The sequence below is a fragment of the Clupea harengus genome, chromosome 9 (assembly GCF_900700415.2).
Source record: "Clupea harengus chromosome 9, Ch_v2.0.2, whole genome shotgun sequence".
NCBI classification, from domain to species: domain Eukaryota; kingdom Metazoa; phylum Chordata; class Actinopteri; order Clupeiformes; family Clupeidae; genus Clupea; species Clupea harengus.
Window position 1 is genome coordinate 4,469,240 of NC_045160.1, and position 19,731 is coordinate 4,488,970.

Sequence of the window (19,731 nt, forward strand, 5' to 3'; positions counted from 1 at the left end):
ACCAAGGAAGCCCTGGCCTAGTCGGGGCACTGGGACCAAGTGGCAACCCTGGACAAGATGGCCCACCTGGGCCTCGAGGTAAGATCCATGCCCCTTGCTCTTATTTCCCTTTCTCTTTTCTGTTTCTTTGTATCGTGTATTTTCTCCCCATATTGATTGCTCTCCCTCTAATAATTCATCTGTCCCTTTCTAATTTAGATGATGTTCAAAATGATGATGATGACGATAATGATGATTATGAAATTACCTTAAAGATGAAATGTAGTAGTAATGAATTTCAGGGACAGTTATTGTTTTTGAGAAAACTGATGAGGTTGAAGATCATGTTGACAGTACAAAGTCCTTCTACAGGCCAACCAGGCATTGATGGGGCTATTGGGCTCCCTGGTCTTCGAGGGCTAATCGGAGACCCAGGGACCCCAGGACGCAAAGGAGACGACCGTACAGTGCTTGTGCCTGGAGACGGTGGAGATCCAGGGCCAACTGGTGAGTTTTCTTAAGATTCCAATCCAAACATATCTCATTCTGTTCACCAGAACTTCCTGTTATAACTAGAAGTTCTAGAAGTATAACTATAACTAGAGATATAACATCAGATTTGTCTTCATGTCTTCATGTTTATGGTCTATTTCCCCTTTCTCCACTGTATTCCATGAATGTTTGAAGAGATGGGTCCCCGAGTATGCTCAAACACTTTGAAGGGATTCGTTTCACAGGATATATCCACACTTTCAACTGATGCCTTTGCCTTATATGTTTCACATTCTGCTCTGCAGGTCCTCCTGGTCCCACTGGAGACAGAGGAGATGCTGGGGTTGTGGGATTTGATGGCGGGAATGGCAAAAATGGGTTACCAGGAAGGCCTGGTCCACCAGGTAGCCAACACATGATCAAAACAGCTCTGCAATCTTATAAATAGAAAGAAACACAACACACACACACACACACACACACACACACACACACACACACACACACACACACAAATATATACCTAATATTTCCTTCCTCCCGCTGCCCTCCATTTACTTTCTTGGCTTTCCTCTGATTTGTAATACTTTCTTTCCCCCTCTTCTTCTGTCCTCCACCATGTTCTTTTGTTATCTTCTTTCTTATCTTCTCACTTTCTATCTCTCCATTACTGTCCCTTCACTTTCCTCCTCATTTCATTCTCTCCATAGGTCCCTTCGGTCATCCAGGAGTAGATGGCTTACAGGGAAATCCTGGTCTATCAGGAGATAGTGGGCCTCCAGGACTTATTGGTTTCCCAGGTAACAGGACGTAAATTGGAAATATATATATTTCAGGCTATATATATAATTGGCACATATAGCCTGAAATTGGGCTGCCGTGCTGACCCTCAGACATCTATGATGTAAACACACACACACACACACACACACACACAGTATGTGACCTGTGTTTACCCTATGTCCATTCTCAGGTATGAAGGGCGGGAAAGGTGATAAAGGTTATTCTGCCTCAGAGGGACCGCCAGGAGTCCCAGGACCAAAGGGCCTGCGCGGGCTCAAGGGAGATGCAAGTCCGCCTGGTATAGGTCCTAAGGGACCGCCTGGAGCAAAGGTAGCAAAATCATGGCCTGCTCTGCATGCATCTACTGTGTAAAAAGGTTTAGTGACATTGTTTTGCACATCAAAAGGAGGGGGGTACGGGAGGTCTGTCCCCTCCTGTTAAAAAATTACTTTTCTCCCACAACATATCGCCAGAGAAAGGTGTACACATCCACAGACTGTACTGTGCTAGCCTGGTTCACACACTCTGTCATGTTTTATGGCTGGAGTGAGGCGTCTCAGGCGTGTTTCAGTAGTGGAAGGTATGGTGGTGATGTTCTACTTTCACCCCTAAGGTGATTACTGCTCTTTTCCAGAATCAATGATTAACTAGTTCACTAGTTCCCTATCGCATTGGGACTATGATATAACATATGGGACGTGACGTAGTCACGGAACCAATCGAAGCACTATTCACTCACGCCGGAAGGCTGAGATGCGTCCAATCACTCTCCAGAGCCTGCCCCCTCTGGAGCGCATAAATACCTGTGATGAACAAGCATCCTCCTCTTTCGAATTGGCTTTAGCCTGAGAAGTTCGAGTTGCTATCTTATTAGCTTGTTAGCTGGCTAGTCCCCTGACTACCTGCTAGCTTCCTGCTACTCAACGTGTTTGTTGGGATAGTATTTGAACTCGTGCTAACTTTTCTCTCGTTCCAGGTATGTCGAGAGAGCACGTGTCCGAAGATGAGGACACTGAAATGGATGTGGCCGAGCGACCGCGGGCAACCTCTCCCCCGGTCTCGTCCAGAACCATGGGCCAGCAGCTACACGAGGTATCGCTGAGGGCGGCGGGCCGCCTGGGTCTCCCCTACCTCCCCCTCCCAGTGCACAGACTTCGCTGTTGGATTACAGCGGCCCCCCCATGACAGCTCCCAGCCCCATCCCCTTCTTTGCGGAGGTGCATGGCGAGCTAATGACCACATGGGCCACCCCCTACTCAGGGCGTGCCCCGGTCCCCGGGTTCGCGGTGTACCTCCACCTTGATCAGGCCGAGGAGAGCGGCTACCTCTCCTTTCCGCCGGTGGAGGACACTGTTGCGGGCTACCTGTCACCCGCCTCCCCCACGATGCGTCTGGACACCAGGCGTCTCTGGCGGAAAAATCCTACCTGGCGGCAGGACAAGCCGCCTGCTCTACAAACACTGTGGCGCTACTACAGCGCTACCAGGCCAAGCTCCTGACGGAGTTGGCCTCCTTGCTGGGGGGAGACAACGAAACGCTGGTGGAGCTGCGCGGGGCTACGAATCTCTCCCTCCGGCTCATCCGCTGTACCTCCCGAGTCATGGGCGCTGCCGTGGCCACACATCACTCCCTCTGGCTGTCGCTAGCAAGACTCTCCGACAGAGAGAAAGCACCACTACTGGGTGTCTCCGGGAAGGCAGTCGGCACAATGACAAAAAAATTCGAGGCAGAGCAGAAAAGCCGCCAGGCTTTCCAGGCTCGGATGCCTCGATCCAGCAGCAGCTCGGAGTGCGACGACTGGGGTGAAGCGCAGCGGGTTCCGGGTTTTTTTTTTTTTTAAACCATGAGGGGGGAACTCCAGATCTCGTCCCCTTCCCTAGGTGGAGCGGGCGCAGATCTAGACATAGGCAGATTGGCCATGAGCGGGTTATCTCCCGACCTATTATTCAACTCGAAACCCAGCCTGAGAGGCTGCGCAGAGAGTTGGCGCGCATGCGCTGCATCGCCATGGGTACTCAATACAATTTCAGTGGGTTACACGCTACAGTTTGCTCGCCCCCCTCCAAGATTCAGAGGGGTGGTCCAATCAGTAGTGCCACAGGGGCAGACCCATTTACTACAACAGGAAATAGACTCCTTGCTCCAAAAAGGAGCGATACAAAATGTTCCTCTCGAGGAGGTAAACAAGGGCTTCTACAGCCGATACTTTCTAGTTCCGAAAAAAGACGGAGGTTATCGGCCAATCCTAGATTTACGTATACTGAACAAGACGCTGGTGAAAAGGGAGTTCAGAATGCTGACTTCCCGCCAGCTAGATCTGTTCATAAAGCCAAGAGACTGGTTTGTAACGATAGATCTAAGGGACGCTTACTTTCATATCCCAATCTATCCCAGACATCAAAGATTTCTGCTGTTTGCATTCAGGGGGAAGGCGTTCCAGTTCTGCGCGCTCCCGTTCGGCCTAGCGCTGACACAGTCGTTCAAAGGAGGCAGCAAAGCAAGAATGCCACCTAGTAGTGTCACATTTACATCGCCTAGCTTTTGTGGTGAACAGAGACAAAAGCATTTTGAGCCCCAGCCAAACCGCACATTTTCTGGGCATGACACTAGACTCCGCCTCAATGACGGTCGGTCTGTCTCAAGAAAGAATAAAGGCCATCAGGTCGTGCGTAAATCAGTTCAGGCTAAGGCAAAGAGTCTTGTCTCTTCTCTGCCAAAGACTGTTGGGCATGATGGCATCTGCTGCGATCGCCCTGCCACTGGGAATGTTGCACATGCGCCCCGATTCAAATGTGGTATCTCTCTTCTGGCTCTGCAACATTTTCTGCCCGCGTTAAGTGGTCGTCATGTACTGGTCAGAACAGACAACACATCAGCTATGGCGTACAAAAACCGCCAGGGGGGAGGGGGGGGGTGCGGTCTCGGCACTGCATCTCCTGGCGACCTGCCTATTGCATATTTCAGGCCACCTCAACTGGGGGGCGGACCTGTTATTGGGGGGCAACCCTCAGGCGACGGACTGGTGCCTCCACCCTCAGGTGGTCGATCAGATTTTGCTGCGTTTTAATAGAGCCCAGGTGGACCTGTTTGCCAGCGGACAGAACACATGCTGCCCGCTCTGGTTCTCGTTGGGGGTCCACCCTCAAAGTATATCTGGCAGGTATCAATGGTAAATCCCCAGGCAGCCATCCTCTAGCGTCACGCTTTATGGCTGGTGTGAGACGCCTCAGGGTGCCTGATAGGCATCTTATACCCTCATGGGATATGCTAGTAGTGTTACGTGCGCTCACAGGGCCTCCGTTTGAGCCCCTAGAGAGAGTGGACATAAAATTTGTCTCATTAAAAACCGCGCTGTTACTGGCACTAGTGTCAGCAAAGGGCATTGGTGACATGCAAGCCCTGTCCGTCAGCCCACCGTGCCTTCAGTTCTCGGTAGCTGGGGACAACGTGGTTATGCGACCGAATGCTGCTTATAGGTGGTGGCAACCCCATTCCGTAACCAGGTGATTGAGTTGGCAGTATTTTCACCTCCTCCTTTTGCGTCTGCAGAGGAGGAGCGTTTGAACAAACTCTGCCCGGTGCAAGCTCTCCAGTGTTATGTGGAGCGCACAGGGGCGTTCAGACAATCGGATCAGCTGTTCGTGTGCTTTGGCGCACAAGTCAGTGGAAGAAATTTGCAAAGCTGCAAGCTGGAGTTCTCGCCACACCTACATTAAGTTCTTTATGTTAGATGTGTTTGAACCTAGTTTCCTTCAAGGTGTTCTACAGGCAGGCGATCTGTGATCCCCAGGGCCTAGGAATGAATAAACGATGTATGTGTTCATCAGCTTCTATACGTTAGACGCAAGTGAACAGAATCTTATGGGCAGTTCTGCAGGCAGGTGATCAGTGATCCCTGTAGCCTATGAGTGAAATAAATGCCCGTAATGTGCACCACCAGCTACTGTACTGTATGAACCTCCTAGGAGGGCAAGACAATGAGGGGTTGGTGTGTGTTTTTGGCTGTCACTGTTATTCACGAGTGATGGGATACGGTCCCATATGTTATATCACAGTCCTACTGCGATAGGGAACATCTGGGGTTACGACCGTAACCCCGGTTCCCTTAGCAGGGACCAGATATAACAAGCGTGGCGTTTACAGTGTCTTGTTGTTGGGTTTGAGTTTCAAGCTCAGTATTCAAGAGGAGGATGCTTGTCCATCACAGGTATTTATGCGCTCCAGAGGGGGCGGGCTCTGGAGAGTGATTGGACGCATCTCAGCCTTCCGGCGTGAGTGAATAGTGCTTCGATATGTTATACGGTCGTAACCCCAGATGTTTTCCCACACCTCCTTTTGCTTCCGCAGAGGATGAGAGATTGAATAATGATGTTTAGTGCGTGCTCTCCAGTGCTATATCGACCGCATGAAAGAGTTCAGATGCTGTGGTCAGTTATTTGTGTGTTATGGTGCTACTGGTAGAGGTAAGGCCTTGTCCAGAGACAGACTGGCGCACTGGATAGTGGAAAAAATGGCTTACAAGAGCCTTTGCACTGGGGGTGTAGTCCTCACAGGCACTTCATAGAGGCTGTCAGTGAGTGAGATCTATAGGGGTGCTGCCTGGAGCTCCGCATATACCTTTGTACGGTTCAGAGCCCTCCATTTCTCAGAGGGACAGGGAGTTCTCGGGAACTTAGGTTTGACCTCTGATGCATGCATAAACAAACTGAGTGGAGGTTAGCACTGTATTATGACCTTTATATTCGAGGTAACCCCTACACCTGTGATCTAGGGAGTCAATGGGCCTTCTGTGCTGTCTAATGCAACATAGCACTTTCCTCTGCATCCCCAGAGTATTGTTGTGTGATTGGATGCAGTCCCCTGGTCACAGTTGCTGTGAAAGCGAACATGCAGGTTACTACGGTAACACCGGTTTCCTGGGTAGGGACCAGACCTATGACTGCGTCTCTGCTGAGGTGCTCAGCATCAGAAGGGGAACATGGACGTGTGTCAGGGGGCTTTATGCCCTCGGCCAGGGGCGGGCTGTGATTGGACTGACATGTCTATCAGCCATTTGGTGTTATTGTGGAGAGTTTCAATTGGGTGACATGTCGATCCCACTCATAGGTCCGGTCCCTACCCAGGAAGCCGGTGTTACAGTCATAATCCAGACGTTTCATTTTGTCATATCTAATGCATGTGACTATGCTGAGCTGACTGTCTTTCTGAAAAACAAGTAGAGTCATCAGTTATAGCATAGTTATAGCATGTTACTATGTTTCCCTTTCTCCCTGGTGTTCCATCCCCTCAACCATTGCTATCTCTTTTTCAGGGTGAGCCAGGGTACCTTGGCAGTAAAGGTGTGAGAGGCCCCAAGGGTCATTCAGGGGGAGCCGGTCCTTCAGGCGTCCCGGGCTACCCTGGGGAGAAAGGTGATACGGGTTCTCCTGGGCTGCCAGGTAAGAGCTATAACCCATACACACACTACACACAAAAAGGTCGTTTTCCTCTGCAGGATCTCGCTGGCTGGCACCTTTGTGCATGTTACGACCGCAGGGACTGTAGGATATCTTTCAGGGGTGGACAAGAAATAAGTATCTTCCCCGGGGGTTAGGCACTTCTGTGCAGCCCTGAAACTGCTGCTGCATGCAGTAATTGTTTACGCTTATGGATTAAATGTGAGTTGAAGCGCCATTTTTAAAACAGGTTACACGGTGAATACAGCAAAATAACTTATAGTTTACAGAATTGGCCTGTTGAGGTTACAGTCACTGAATGAACACAAGAAAAACCTCTTAATTATAGGCTTTAATCAATCATAGTGGTGCTGGTATGTCCATTTATCAAGTAATAACAGCTTCCATTAAGCCATTTAATCTAGTGTTAGCAACTTTATAGCACAATTCAACTGTCGACTCAACCTTGGGGTAATCCTAACGTTATTTAAAAAATCTCTGGTTGAATGGTCTAATGTTGGTGCTGCCGCTGGCGAAATATGTCATTATTTTGTCAGGCTCGGAATTGACGTCGCAAAGAGCAAAATGATTAGGCTACGTCAACTTGAAGTTTTGTAGTTCCTGCACTGCAGTGGAAAACCCAAAAGACAAAAGGGACCAAGTAGTGGGCTGTTCCTCTAAAAGTTCGAGCCTCTTGAAAATCCCACGAGTTCTTGCAGTGGAAAGGTGCCTAACGTTGTTGCCTTGTATGAATGCCCATACATTTAGTATGGGTTTTGTCTCAAATCCTCTCACATAGATGCCTCCTCTTCTTAAACTCTCTTCCCCTATCTCCCTTAGGTCTTGCAGGGCGGGAAGGGGGGAAGGGCAGTGATGGAATCCTAGGTCCCCGTGGCCTTCCTGGACAAAATGGCCCCCCAGGTGTGTGAAAAGAAAAATAACTGAGCTACAGTTACAAAAAACACACTAACATTTTTTTTTTTAGAAAACACATGATGACAGTGTTGCCACAGCAGAGACTGATGGCAGAATAGGATGTGAACATTTTAAATTACATGCGGGCAAACTTCATTGCTTGTTGTGTTGTTTGTTATATATATATCTATCATCCCATCTCTGACTACAGGGCCAGATGGGAAGCCAGGGGACCCAGGCCCATCTGGTGTCAGAGGAACTCAAGGCAGAGATGGGATACCAGGACCAGCGGGAGAGAAAGGAGACATAGGGGGTGAGATATTAACCCCTCCACACAATTACAAAAACATGGACCTAAGCATGTACTATTCTATTTGTATTACAAGTTCTATATCAAGGACAGTATATCAAGCAGACTTGTTCATTCAGTGGTATAACACACTTAAAATGATGTCTGTATTCCTGTGGTACATTCCATTCCATTGTTCCATATTCCATTCCATATTCCATTGCTGAAGTCCTTGCTTTATCCTTGATTCAGCCTCTAGAGTTGGAGAACTGAGACCCACCACAAAAAAGGACATGCAGATATAGATATAAAGATACAATATTCACACACACATACAAACACACACACACACACACACACACACACACAGACGACATGATGATCTGTTTCTGTGTTTTTGGTTCTCTGCAGCGGCTGAGTATGGCTCCTCAGGCCCCCCGGGACCAACGGGCATAAGAGGTATGGCACAGACGCATGCACGCAGACACACTGACCAGCAAGTACACAGTGCACCACATCAGTGGGATTCATTCATGAGGCCTATAAGAAACTAAACTTTAATACCAATACAAGTATATCACACAAAAAAAATCCACTGTATTAAGTCTTTTGTAAATACCTGAAATTTCAGTACAATATCTTTATAATGTATTACTAAATCCACGTTGTTTACAGAGTTGATGCACATGTATTTTCATTCTGTTCATTTTCCATATGCAGCAATTTACCACTTTTTTAGTTTTTATAGGCAACTTATTGTGGTATCATCTTCAAATTAATTTTAATGGTAAATGGTTACCTGAAGGACAGATGAGCACACCTGTCATTCACACTAGCCAGCCAGACTATGCACTATGTAGTTTTGTGGTCGAGGATAGACCACCTCGTGGAAATGTAAGAAAAGCTTTGATGGCACTACCAACTATATCACCACAAGACAGCAGTTAGCATGCTAGCAAGCATTTGCCAATGCTGTTATTGGTGTTTGCCAGGTTTTGCCTGGTTTTGCCAGTTTTTTTTGGTAGTTATCCTAGTAGTTTTAGACCAAAACTCCTTCATGCTGCTTTAAAAAGTCTTAAATGATTACTTTGAGTTATGACTGGACTGCAAAATAATTTCCTTATGTGTGTGTGCTTGCGTGCTCTTTGCAGGTATCGAGGGAGATGTGGGATTTCCTGGCCCCTACGGTCCCCAAGGGCCATGGGGTGAAGTAGGGGTCATGGGTCCCCCAGGACAAGGAGGACCCCCTGGGTCTCCGGGTCTTCCTGGCTCTCCTGGCCGCTGTGTGGATGGCCCCAAAGGAGACAGGGGACCCTGCGGACCCCCTGGATCTGCAGGTAAGAGCATATACTCTGATGTTGACTGTCTTTGCTATATTATCCACACTTAACATAGTTCTAATAAATGCCAAGGACAAGTTTAGAAAGATCATGACATAGCATCATAGGCTACCCTACTATAGATTTGCTTTTTGGATTTGGAGGTTTTAAAGGCCATCCTAGGAAGGTCAAAATGTGAGGTTGATGTATGTTTGATGTATGAGGTGTTGATGTATGAGGTATGTGTATGTATATGTAAGTTGTCAGTGAAAATGTTCAATGCTCAGACTCAATTGTGATAAGTGTTTTGATAGTGTAAATTGTGTCATTGTGTAAATGGTGGGGAAAAATTGAAGGATCCATCAGCAGTGCTCTCTATTTCTTCTTACTGTTCGCTGACCCCTGGGCCTTTGATGCTGTGCAGGACCCAAGGGCTTACAGGGCCCCCGAGGGCCCACAGGAGAGGGGCTCAAAGGAGACAGGGGGGAAAAGGGTATCCCAGGAGCACCCGGTGTTCGTGGGTATAAAGGAGACACCGGACTGAAAGGCTTACCAGTGAGAAATATAATATACAGTATATATCACATTGCATGCATGCAGATGCTGTATAAAAACTAATGTACAATGTACATACATACATACATACATACATACATACATACATACATACATACATACACACACACACACACACACGCACACACATGCACACACATGCTATATACATCTAACCACCAGATTACAGATGAATAGTATTATACCCAGTGAAAGAGATTCATTTGGGTTTCTTAGTTAAAGCATTTAAATCACGATTGTGTTTCCAGGGGTCAGGAGGTCAACCAGGGTTTCCTGGAGAGAAAGGTGACATGGGACGAGATGGTGATCTAGGACCCACCGGTGAGCATATTTGTGTACATGCATGCACATCCATCTAATTAGGCACACCCTCACAAATCTACACAAACACACACACACATGCTGTAGGTATCCAAGACAGAGATTTGGGCTATGGATTGACTGGTAAGGGACTGGTCATTAGTTAGAGCTGCTTGTTGTCCTAGCCAGTCCTTCATTTCGACTATTAGCCAACTCAGTAACTGTACATTTTAAATAGAGTAAGGCCATATGAATCACCAGTCCCTGTGTGCACACAGGTCAGAAAGGGGGCTCTGGACTTCCAGGAACACCAGGATGTGCCGGAAGAAAAGGACAACCTGGAACTAAAGGTAGGATTCCAATTACCTGCTTTTAACACATTTCCAAATAACACAAAACATGCTGAAAAAGATAATACTTGTACAATTGAAAGGAGCCTGTAACATCTGTCTGCTATAACGGTGTGGCGGCTCAACCCCAGGTCAACCACAGCCTGTTTTAAGCTAGTGGGTGTAATGACATCTTCTCTGTAATTCTTTGGTATTTAGGAGCTAAAGGACTAGATGTGCTGGAACTAGTGAAGCTGGTACCAGGAGACCCGGGTCCACCTGGATGCACAGGGCCAAGGGGAGAACCAGGGAGCGTTGGACCACCAGGACCACCTGGACCACCAGGTTATGAGAATACAGAAACACAAACACAATGGGTCTGAGGTTCATATTCAAGCACTTGCAGACACAATCGTGTATGTGAACATCGCTCTGTACATTACTGTTTTCGTTCTAGCTTGTCATTGTTTCTGCCCATTTATTTGTCACACATGCTACGTGCATTCTTTCTAACCCATCTATGTCCTCTTCCTCTGCACAGGAGTTCTAGGCACTAAAGGCTATCAAGGTAGAGCAGGATTCAAAGGTCTGCCTGGATATCCTGGAGAGACTGGAGACAGAGGGTTACCAGGCAGGCAAGGTGAGCATGCTGGGACCTGCTGGGACTACGTTTAGTTTTTCTGGTGGTTGGTAGGCTCAAAAAACAGTGCTTAACCACCAGGTCTCATGTTCAGTGTTATTACTGGTGCGTGGGCATTATTCTCAACCATAGTACTCTCTGTTGTGGCCCTTGGGGGCAACTTGGGACTCTTGTAGGCTTCCTTCCCATATGACAAAGTGTGCCACAGTGATGGTGAGACGAAAATGTGGTTAATGCCTTCATGAATATGCCTAGCAGTACATGTATCTCTGTGTGTGTGTGTGTGTGTGTGTGTGTGTGTGTGTGTGTGTGTGTGTGTGTGTGTGTGTGTGTGTGTGTGTGTGTGTGTGTGTGTGCGTGTGTGTTGTCCTCAGGGCCTGCAGGCTATTCTGGCCCTAAGGGTCAGAAGGGCCCGAAGGGGATTCGTGGCCCAGTGAAACATGGTGTGACTGGAGACGGCTTCCTGTTCACCCACCACAGTCAGAAGGATTCGAGTCCATACTGCCCCGCCGGAACCACGCAGCTTTATACTGGCTACTCCCTGCTCTTCATCAACGGCAACAACAGAGGGCATGGACAAGATCTAGGTACTAGACATGCGTGCGCACATATATACACTCACATTCACATACACACACACACACACACACGTACACGTACACGTACACGTACACGTACACGTACACATACACACACACACACAGACACGTACACGTACACGTACAACGTACACGTACACATACACACACACACACACACACACACACACACACACACACATACACACTCAAAATAGCTTAGGAGTCTGGTAGTGCAAATGGTTTCAAAGGTTTGAAAAGAGTGAATTTTCAAAACATATGTAAGAGTATCACCTTGTGCGTGTGTTTGTGTGCGTGCTCGTGTGTGTGTGCGTCTGTGTGTTTGTGTGCGTGCTCGTGTGTGTGTGCGTGTGTCTGTGCGTGTGTCTGTGTGTTTGTGTGCGTGCTCGTGTGTGTGTGCGTGTGTCTGTGTGTGTGTGTGTGTGTGTGTGTGTGCGTGCCTGTGCGTGTGTGTGTGTGTGTGTGTGTGCGTGCCTGTGCGTGTGTGTGTGCGTGTGCGTGTGTCTGTGTGTTTGTGTCTTTGTGTGCGTGCTCGCGTGCAGGCACGCTGGGCAGCTGTCTGATGCGCTTCTCCAGCATGCCGTTCCTTTTCTGCAACACGGATAACACGTGTCGCTACGCTTCCCGAAATGACTACTCCTACTGGCTGTCCACTGACCATGCAATGCCCAGCGACATGGCCCTCATCTCTGGCCCGGCGCTAGAGAAATATGTCAGCAGGTATGCCCACCCACCAATCACAACATTAACACTGACTTAAATCAGTTCATCTGTCAGGTGGCGGAAATACTAGTTAATGTAGGATACATGATAGATAAATATCCTCCTGGTAACCAAGGGAAAAAAGTGTCATCCAATTTCTCTTTTTTTGAGATTTCCTTAAAATGTCAACTACGGAGGACACAAGTCTATGGGTTGGTTCTCAGGAGGTTACAACAGCTTCCATGATACCTTCAGGAGCAACAGTGTTGGCTGCCAGCATAATGATTGAAGCAGAGAGCATGTCTGAGGCCTACTGTTCTTCTTGTCATGATGTGTTACTTCTCTGTCTCCTTTTGGTCCTTTTTCCTCTTCTCCCTTTTCTTTTCTGTCAGGTGTGTTGTATGTGAGGCAAAGGCGAACATCATCGCTGTGCACAGTCAGACGAGCCTGGTCCCAGACTGTCCTTCAGACTGGGTGTCCCTGTGGCAGGGATACTCCTTTGTCATGGTAAGACCATTGCATTGCACACACGCACTCATCTAAGCAGAGACACACATGCATGCTAACATACTTGCATACTTTGCTGTACAAAATTCTTAGAGATGGAGACAAATGAATGCTCCGTGTAAATGTAAGCCCTCTGTCAATATGCACTGCTAACTGAAGTAGTCTTGGGCTTGTGAGTGATGATTAAAACTAGTCTCAGGCTAAATATTGTTTTAGTGGTAAATAGCCCATTATTCACAGAAACTGACATCAGTGACCTAGAATAAATACGTTCTGTGATGTAAGTGCATTTATGACCCTAATAAATGGAAGCTTGTTGAGTAAGGATGTCACATGACTTGGTTGTCCAGTTTTCACTGCTCTCAGATACCTAATGATTGTTTTATGGCTCAAAATGTTTCAGGCCGTTTCTCTTCACATGCATCTGTCTGCCATTATTCTGTCCCATCCCCTTTCCTGATCCTCTCCTCTTCCCTCACTCTCTTTCCGCCATCCCCTGCTGTCCTTTTTCATGTCTTCCTCCCTTCTCACCTCTCTCCCGATATCACCACTTTCTCTTTCTCTGTCCCTTCATCCTTCTCTCCTCTCCCATCCCACCTCATCTTCCACTAGCAACTGGGTGCTGGTGCTGAGGGCTCAGGTCAGCCTCTGGCGTCTCCTGGCTCGTGTCTGGAGCACTTCCACAGGATTCCCTTCATCGAGTGCCACGGTCGGGGCACGTGTAACTACTACACCGACTCCTACAGCTACTGGCTGGCCTCTCTAGACCCAAACAACATGTTTAGGTATCTGAATGTCATTGTGTATGTCTGAGAGAGAGTGAGAGAGAGAAAGAAAGAGTATCTTCATGTGGATATTTGTGTGTGTGTGTGGTCATGTATTTGTGTGTCCATTCATTTGGGTAGAAATGTGTATTTGTGCATGTGAGTGTCTGTTTTCATATATTTCCCATTAATTAATTGACTTATCAACAAAATATATCCAGTGATAATAAGTAGATATGGGGAAAGTACTATGGATAACTTATTATAGACAATATTGTATGTGGTATATACAGGTGTAGGTCTTCATTTCATGACACATTTATCCTCATCAATGTCTGTTATGGCTCTCTGCAGTAAACCAACTCCACAGACGGTGAAGGACACCCCTGGCAACCTCATCAGCCGCTGTAGAGTCTGCATGAAGAACTAGTCCAGGGGTCAGAGGGCAGAGGTCACTGCCCACTGCAACAGACTTACACACATATGACCCTGGCACGCCACCATTAGTGCCTTCAGTCACGTGACCTGAAGATGGAGTCATGTGACCCTGTGGTGCTTACTGTGATGAGACCAGCTCTCTGAGTTCAAACAGCCATCTCTTCCTTACTTGCCTTTCCTTATGTCCTTTCCGCCTTTTCGTACTTTCAGTGAAGCTATGAGAGCATCTATGTGGCTAGCTGAATTGACGTTTTAATTAATACTGTAACAAACTGTATATGGTATCATAATATCATGGAACTCTTTTCATACATTTCCTGCGGCCTCTTTTCCCCTTTCGCTTTGTCTCTTAAGCTGACATTGAGTTGTATTATTTGGATGTACATTTAAATTCAAATATGCTTTATTGACATTACCATTTTTGCAATAATGTTGACAAAGCAACACATACAGAAGTATTAGAAAATAAAACAATTATTTGTCTGTCTAGGTGACTTATAAAAGTCTGGTGCTATGGAAAAAATAGATTGTCTCTTTTTTATATATGTATATATGAAATACCTGTATTTATAAAAATCAGTAAAACCAAAGTAAATCTGAATTTGTAGGTTATATTCAACACTACATCTGATGTTTCAGGCTGCTCAGAATGCTCAAAAACATAGAATGGGCATTATTACAAACAAACAATAAACAAAACAATCATACACTCACCCTCATATCAGGCGTAACCAAACATTTGAAGGGAAACAAGTCAACAGCAATATATTAGATATCAGAGTGCAGTGGAAGTACTTAGCTGATATGTTAGGAGGTAGTCTACTATCAGAACAGCTACTTTGACGATGGGTTTGCTAAAACTGTAGAATTCGGAATGTTGCCTTTATAAATGTTTGTTACATGTTTCTTCTTTGGCCATGGTTCTGAACTAAAGTATAGTATAGTAGCCCACCCCCTAAGAACTTTCACTGGCTATTTGGCTAACCATCATGGTGCACCGACTAAACATCTTTTACACTGGTAACAGTGTCTTACCAGGTGAAGCAATGATGTACATGCAAGTGCAACTAAATGAAAGACAAACAATTTGACAACTGAAAGGCAAATCGAAAATGGTTTGGGGTTTTCATGGTGTTAAGTAGAAACTCACAGAGTTTTTGTTACTGATGTATTCATCGTGCCCTCGCTCATTTTAGACCAACACTGAGTGCTGCTTTAACCTTGGGTCCAAATGACATGTGCTAGACAGCTTAAGTCAAGTTCTGAAAAATTTAGATGTCTTTCATTTTCAGGTTATGAACACACCAGCACCGTCCAAGACTGGAAAAACTTTGTAAAGTACTGCCAAATTTGCCAAATCTATCCAACCAATGAAGAAGCCCATGGAACTGTCTGAAATACTTAGGCCTATGTGTTATGGCTTTTTGAAATTCCATTTAAGAATACATAACCACTTCATAGCAGCAATACAAAGACTGTGTATGGGTATTGAGTAGGCTATTCGTCTTGAGATACCAATATCAGCTAGGAGAGAAACAAATGATCAAGTGAAATAATCAATATGGAGAAGACAGCGCAGCATGTGTTTCTGATAGTTTTCCTCTGACACTGTACAATTAACCCCATTTTCCATGGCATGTTAGAGTGTTGTTACTTTTTTGTAGTTGTAAATTATTGATCTGCTGTCATTTTTTTATCAGACAATGAGGATGTGATGTACTGTATAATAGGTTGCATAGAGTGGTGAAATGTACACAGCATAGTGACTTTAGAAATGCACTCAACAGCTAAAAGAGGTGTTTTTTGTGTGGTGTTGAAGCCAAGATGGGCGTAATAGCCCAGAAATATCATCAAGGATAACATATTATATTGGGAGAGATATGTAGCCATCACATTTTTTATCCTTTGTGTACTGATGTGCTTATGCCATCAGGGTCAGACCAACTGAGCTGTATTTGGGATTTTAGGTGCACATTTTTAAACAGAATGTCTCACATAGAGCTGTTAAGCAACTCTCACTTGCATAACAGTGCATACTTTCAGCAAAACCTTTATCTTAAATGTTTTTTTTTTATTTGCAACTTAACCAAATTTGCATTGTTCTTGTGTACACTACCAAACCTTTGATTCTGAACATCATAACACATCTGCTAGCTGTCACTTCTTGTTGTGGGAGACATGTTGTACTCTCAGTAAAACATTAAAAACATTTCCAAGCCTGGTCTCTCTGCCTTTTCTTCTACACAAATGAAATGTATATTTTATAAAATATACAATTGTAGGTGATCATCAGTTATCTTTTGGGTCATCTTTATTTAAATTTAAATTATTATGGATGATCCACAATTCATATCAATTTACACAATTAGTCTTCTGCTTAGATTAATCTGCTTACAGTAGATCCAGCAGACTACAGTCTAAATGTTCCAAAGTATTTAATGAGAATGAGACACTGTTGCAGGCACACAGACGCACCTGCACAAACATATACACACACACACTACATAGAGACCATTATGTGTGGTGCGTGTCTGTGTTGTGTTTGAATCAGATTAGTCGTAAGTGCAGAGGCTATGTGTTTTACTACTGCTGTCTTTGAAAGAACAATTATCCTCTAAGGGGGGGGGGGCTGCTATGACACTCATTTAAGGGCTTTAGGGAGATAATAACAAAATCAAATTACAATACTAGAGAACAACTATCAGGAAACTGCATTTCAGCAGGTGTTTTATCCAGTCAACCCCAAAACAACTCATCAAAGTGCATGTGAAAGAACAATTATCCTAGGGAGATAGGAACAAAATCAAATTACAGGAAACTGCATTTCAGCAGGTGTTTTACCCAGTCAACCCCAAATTTAATTTGTTGGTATGTATAATTCTAATGAATTCACTAACTGGTTACTGAGCTTTTGCTAGAAGGTTCTGGCCAAATTGGAAAATTATGAACTACAGTACATTACAGGAAATTCGTTCCACTGAGTTACATTTTATGACTGACCATTCCATCATTGCCAGGCAACCTGGCCAGCTGTCACTCACCCCCACCGACTTTAAAAAGGGGGTGATGAGGAGAAGCCGCCAGAACCACAGCCAGCGCCTCACAGCCAAGACCAGCACCAAGACAATCCAGCACAGTTCCACCAGGTTCAGCCCAGCTCATGATGAGGTTCTCTGGGATCCACTGCTCCCTAGCCCTACTGGGTCTGTCTCTGGTTCTGTGCAGCCACAGCGCCAGCTCACAGCCGGAAATGGACCTGGACCTGGACCTCCGTCACCATAGGCTACTCCAGAGAGCTCGTGCGGCTGGCATGGCAACACAGGTGAGAAACAAGACAAACACAAGAGACACAAGACAGGTGGGACACACAACTGTAGTAAAAAAAAAACAAGCTCTTAGATAAGCAATGATGAGATACACAGCTCAACAGAGTTAAGGTGCATCATAGAGGTTAGCACAGGGCTCTTCAATTAGTTTGGAGCTGGGGCCGGTTCTTGAAACTGAGGCAAAGTCAGGGGCCGGAGGATATGAGTAATCACGGTAACAAATAAAGAAATTACAACAACATACTGAAGGAGTCAATATATTCTATTTTGTAAGTGCCTAACAACATATGCCCAAGAGGCCGCATAGGCCCAAGGATTAAAAAATCAAACGAGATGAGCAATAACCAAGCAATATTAACAGACAATTGGAAAAATGCAATTAACTAACAAAAACATGCACTTCATTGTACATAGCTGTACCAACACAACTTTACTGGTCATTATCCTCAATTTTTTAAGATTAAACTGATTTGAGTGACAGGCAGAATCAAACGTATCTCCACCAACAAAGTGCATTGCATGGAACTGAATAGAATTGCAAAAACTTAAACGTGCATGGTATTCTATCAAGGAAATGTGTTTCAAATTGCATCACTCAGTTCAGGTGAACTGTATCAGTTGTTTAGAATTTCATTCATTTAACTGGCAAACAACTTCCAAGTGCACCATTTTTTTTTTTTACTATTCTGCCCCCGCTTCTCTGTGGTGGGGCGTGGTCACTCTAGCCTGCTACATTGGCTTGGCAGATAGATAACAGTTTCCCCAAGAGAAAGTCTGAAGCTTGAAGTTCTTTTCAAACCTTTACTTAGGAAGCACTGTACAACTGAGCAAACATACAGAATACATTTTAGTAATCTCATCTCGTAACATTCGTTTCTAAAAACAATCACTTAGCATTGCATGTTTAACTGTGATAGAAACTACGTAATGCTAACTTATAGGGGAAATTCCATAGAGACCGTGCTAGCGATTAGCATATTCATCAAAGTAAACAATTTGAACAAACTTCGGTTCATTACAAGTGGTTTCGACAAGAAGTAATGTTTAAGTAATAACTGATCAACGATTTAAGAAAATACTTACAGGCAAACGTTTTCTGGCCATATATATCAGAGTAGGACAAAATATACCACCACCTATACGGGTGCATACCGCCACCTACTGCACGTGAGAGTGTACAATTAGCCATAGTCACGAACTGAATGAGGCTACCGGAGCACACTCCGGGGGCCAGTCCAAAGCAGCTTGCAGGCCGCATATTGACGAGCCCTGGGTTAGCACAACACAGCCAGGTAGTATGCATGAAGAGCGAAGGGAAAACTGCTCAGTTAGCTTGTAATGTATGTACACTCTCAAAGTAAAACCCTACAACAGATTCCGTAGATGTGGAGATTTTTTCAGAATGCTTTTCTGGAACCAGAATATTTCAGATTTCTAATATTATGCCTCCTCAGCATTTTTGAATGTTAGAATGAAGATGTGTGTTTGCAGTGGGTCAGACAATATAATCAAGGTCTCTCACTGTCCATGTGAGCATTCTTGTGTGTGATATTCAACTAACCACTCTTTGCTACACTCTCCCCATTTTCTCTTTGTTCCGACACAGGAATGGAGTAAGCGTGCGGTGGAGGACCTGCTCTCTCAGCTGTCCCTACCAGAGGAAGAGACTCAGGACAGGGAGGTCTCTACGGTGGGGGCCGCCAAAGATGACCTCCACATGGAACGTTCTGCAGAGACAAATAAAGAAGCCTTTATTAACATTCCGCCTAATAATCGCAAATCTGGCTGCAAAAACTTTTTCTGGAAAGGGCCTCGTACTTCCTGTTGAGTCTCCGTCCACTGTTACACTACTCGATCAATGAACATCCACTGTGGTTCAGCCCTGAGTAATCTGATGTAATGGCATGCTGGTTGAGTGGCTCTAATCTCCTCAATGGATATGTAACTTGTGTAAATTATTGAAATAAAAGTAAAGCTTCAATTACATTTTTGACTCCTCCTTTGTTTTGTCCACTTTATCAACTGATGATAACATACAACTGTAAGATTACATAACCACTTCATAGCAGCAATACAAAGACTGTGTATATGGGTATTGAGCATTCGTCTTGAGATACCAATATCAGCTAGGAGAGAAAAAAATGATCAAGTGAAATAATCAATATGGAGAAGACAGCGCAGCATGTGTTTCTGATAGTTTTCCTCTGACACTGCACAATTAACCCCATTTTCCATGGCATGTTCAAGTTCAAGTTCAAGTTCAAGTTTATTATCATATACTCATAAACAGCATTTATCAGTAATGAAATTCTTTGTGCTCAATGTCCGTTCAACAGAG

The 19,731-nt window shown here is 45.2% G+C and overlaps 1 protein-coding gene and 2 long non-coding RNA genes across 3 annotated transcripts; all 3 read left to right on the forward strand.

Moving 5' to 3' along the window:
• On the forward strand, window positions 1–851 carry LOC122133156. Its single transcript, XR_006152568.1, has 3 exons — window positions 1–78; window positions 352–486; window positions 777–851. It is a non-coding gene; the product is annotated as an uncharacterized LOC122133156 (long non-coding RNA).
• Window positions 852–7,539: 6,688 nt separating this feature from the next.
• Window positions 7,540–8,356, forward strand: LOC122133155. The gene is made up of 3 exons (XR_006152567.1): window positions 7,540–7,610; window positions 7,816–7,917; window positions 8,305–8,356. It is a non-coding gene; the product is annotated as an uncharacterized LOC122133155 (long non-coding RNA).
• A 756-nt stretch (window positions 8,357–9,112) lies between these two features.
• On the forward strand, window positions 9,113–14,113 carry LOC122133187 (collagen alpha-3(IV) chain-like). The gene is made up of 11 exons (XM_042708794.1): window positions 9,113–9,230; window positions 9,637–9,767; window positions 10,037–10,109; window positions 10,367–10,438; window positions 10,637–10,762; window positions 10,959–11,057; window positions 11,432–11,644; window positions 12,199–12,376; window positions 12,751–12,865; window positions 13,478–13,650; window positions 13,984–14,113. The coding sequence occupies exons 1-11, from the start codon at window positions 9,113–9,115 to the stop codon at window positions 14,057–14,059; spliced, it is 1,374 nt and encodes a 457-aa protein (XP_042564728.1). The 3' UTR covers window positions 14,060–14,113.
• Window positions 14,114–19,731: the final 5,618 nt, after the last annotated feature.